General features: G+C 45.7%; 1 protein-coding gene across 1 annotated transcript; it reads right to left on the bottom strand.

Moving 5' to 3' along the window:
- Positions 1 to 1454: 1454 nt before the first annotated feature.
- Positions 1455 to 3075, bottom strand: LOC143961888 (E3 ubiquitin-protein ligase TRIM39-like). Its single transcript, XM_077471220.1, has one exon. The coding sequence runs from the start codon at positions 3027 to 3029 to the stop codon at positions 1455 to 1457; it is 1575 nt and encodes a 524-aa protein (XP_077327346.1). The 5' UTR covers positions 3030 to 3075.
- Positions 3076 to 3381: the final 306 nt, after the last annotated feature.

Below are 3381 nucleotides of genomic sequence, written 5' to 3' on the forward strand. Positions count from 1 at the left end.
CATTCCGGTATGTCACGCTGCTGGTGATCATCTCCTGCACCCTCTTCTTTGCCTACCCTGGTCCCTGACCTTCCCTCTCCTCCATTGCCTTCATTAGCTCCATAGTCCTGAATTGTTAGAACAATTTCCCAAATAAAATAAAAATGCTTGTAGTTATCGATCCCAAATTCACCTCATACATGTATTATGTCATTGTCCAGATGGTGGGACTACGTTTTACCCCCTAATAATTACCACGTGGCCGCAAATTCGACATGAAGGTTTGCAAAGTTCGCCTCCCATTGAAGTCAATGGGGCCCGCGGCGAACGTTCGGTTTCGCGAACGTTTGGGTCCGTTCGCATTTCGCTTTCGCGAAACGTCCCGTCGGAAGTTCGTCCATCACTAATTACTGATACATTCTATTAAAGTCTATGCCAAGCTAAGAACTTTTCTTTATAGTTTTGGATGGAGTGAGGGAGGATTAGAACCCCTGTTGTGTTTTTACTGCTATCTGGGGATTCCCCTCACTTCCTGTCCTGCTCACAACATTGTACCGGGCAGGAAGTGAGAGGAAATCAGCAAAGGGGACCCAGACATACATTTTTAGTAGAATAGGGGAAGGCCTAGAGCCCCAGTCAGATTTTATTATAATTGTGGAGAGCTCCCCTCACTTCCTGCTTGGTAAAATCTTGTCACCGGGACAGGAAGTGAGGAGAAATCTCTTTAATGGAGATCTGGATAGCAGTAAAAACCTGACAGAGGTTCTAATTCTTCCCCACTCCATCCAGAACTAAGAAAAGAAAACATTATGGGTGGACATACACTTTAATGATACATCACATTTTATTGTCTTAGCAGTAAATCTCTAAATCCCTTCTTCATATATTTCCTCTGAGAGTTACATTTCTTTTCATCTCTATTTAGTATAGATTGTATGGAATAGGAGGAGGAAAGAGGGGAGACCCCATCCTATCCAATCACAGCGACCGCACTGCACCCCGCACAGAGCGACTGCGTGTGGGGGAGGGGCAGAGAGTTGGGGGAGGGGTAGAGAATAGGGGGAGGGGCCAGAGGAGGAGATTGCTGATGTCACACACTGTGATAACATTCTGTTTAATGATTACAATGAAAGTAATTGTCATGAGATAGATAGATAGATAGATAGATAGATAGATAGATAGATAGATAGATAGATAGATAGATAGATAGATAGATAGATAATTATATAGATAGACCACACCCCTCTTTACTGACAAATAGGAACATGTCATTCACTGTTACTCCAGTAACTGGAGAGATCTCCTACCCAATCACAGGGAGTGACAGAGGGAGAAATCACAAATATAAGAAAAACCTGCTGGGACCTGACTGAAGTCCCACCCACTGCTTTATCCTATTGGCTGAAAATTCTACCAATCCCACTACCCATCCTTGTGACATCACCAGTCTCTGGGCGGAGTTCTGACTATTACTATTATTCCATATTCATCCCACAGATCTTTATACAACCTCCCCATACACATATCCCAGCATGGAGGGGCTCAGTGAAGGTGGTGGTGAAGGTGTGGAGATGTCGGATCGGGTCACACAGATCATAAAAGGAGATCCGTCCGACCTCATAATCCAGATATATCCTGACTCTGTTACTGCAGATATTGGGGGGTAAGGAGATCCCTTTCCTGTCATGTATCACCCGATACTTATCACCATTCCTGCACAAACCCCAGGACTTGTTATTATTTCCAATCACTGACTGCCTTCCTCTCCTGTCTATACTGGGGTAACACATCCCGACTATCCAGAAATCTGATCCCCCGACATCCACTTCCCAGTAATGTCTCCCTGAGGAGAAACTCCGACTGCTCAACACCTGAGGATAACCCTGAAATCTCTCTGGTGTTTCTGGACTATTCTGTTTTCTATGTGACCAGGATACAGTTTTCCTGTCATCTGATATATGGAGATAATTATGAGCTGTATTTACATCCGGTAATATGTCTGCAGCTCCCTGTATATTGAAGTCTACATTTACCCCTCTTATTATATCAGATAATGTGTGTAATGTGTGTGATATCCCATCCACATCCAGAACCCCTCCATCATGGAGGAGCTCCTCATGTCTCTCTCTGTCCTCATCATCTCCATCCTCAGTATCACACAAGTCACCTGTGTCTGATTCCTGTAAGACAGTCAGTGGATCCATCACGTTACACAGCTCCTCAATGTGACGCAACTTCCTGGACAGCTCCTCCTTCTTTATTTCCAGATCCCGGATGGAGATGGAGATCCGCTCTGCCCTCCCGGAGATTTCCCTCAGGACTCTCTTCTCCAGGTCTTCCAGACGTCTCCTGAGATCTCTAAACAGGGCAGTGACTCTCTCGGTGTCACCAGCTGCTTCTTCTTCTACTTTCCTCCTGTGTTCCTGCAGACTCTGGACTCTTTCCTCCGTCTCCTCTCTCTTTGTCAGAAGTTTCTGCAGAACATTCCTCAGTGTCTCCTTCTTCTTCTCAGAAGCCTCATCCAGCATCTCCACCTGGTGTCCTCGATGTTCTCCAGCCAAACTGCAGGACACACAGATACAGGTCTCATCCTCAGTGCAGTAATACTTCAAAATGTCCTTATGGACGGAGCATTTCCTGCTCTCCATGGACAAGGTGGGGTCACATAAAACGTGTTCTGGGGACTTTTTGTGGACTCTCAGGTGTTTATCACACAGAGAAACCTCACAGTGCAGACAGGATCTAACAGCAGGTACAGGAGAGTCCACACAGTAAGTACAGAAGACCCCGAACTCCTCCTGATGTGGCTGAGCAGACAGGAAATTCCCCACTATGTTACGTAGTGTTATGTTCCTCTGCAGTGCAGGCCGATCCGGAAACTTCTCTCGGCATTCAGGACAGAAATATCCTCCAGATCCCTCCTGTGTATCCAGCACACGATCAATACAGACCCGGCAGAAGTTGTGTCCACATCTCAGGTTTACAGGATCTGTATAAATGTTCAGACAGACGGAACATTCCAACTCAGCTCTCAGGTTAGCAGACGCCATCGCTGACAGTAGAAGAGAGAAATGAAAGTGAAAATCTCTGACACCGGAGAAGAATGCAGTTGGGAGGGTCACTTCCTCCTACACAGGGCGGGGCTGATCCAGATCAGTATTATTAAAGTGGTATTTCCCAAAAACATAAAAAAAATCTTTACTGTGCAGTAACCAAACAAAATAAATAAATTGGATACATTTTTTTTTTAACTAACCCTTTTTTCCTTGTTGCTTTTCGGTCCCACGAAATCTGCCTCTTCCAGTGCCTGGGCTAAAAACATCACTTCCCTCGGCGCCTCCGCTCGCTACTGCTCCTGGGAGATGTGTGTCACCATTTCCCAGAAGGCAGTGGGCAGTGCTG

Source organism: Lithobates pipiens, unplaced genomic scaffold (assembly GCF_037356315.1).
Source record: "Lithobates pipiens isolate NorthernLeopardFrog02 unplaced genomic scaffold, aLitPip1_a1.2 Scaffold_8, whole genome shotgun sequence".
NCBI classification, from domain to species: domain Eukaryota; kingdom Metazoa; phylum Chordata; class Amphibia; order Anura; family Ranidae; genus Lithobates; species Lithobates pipiens.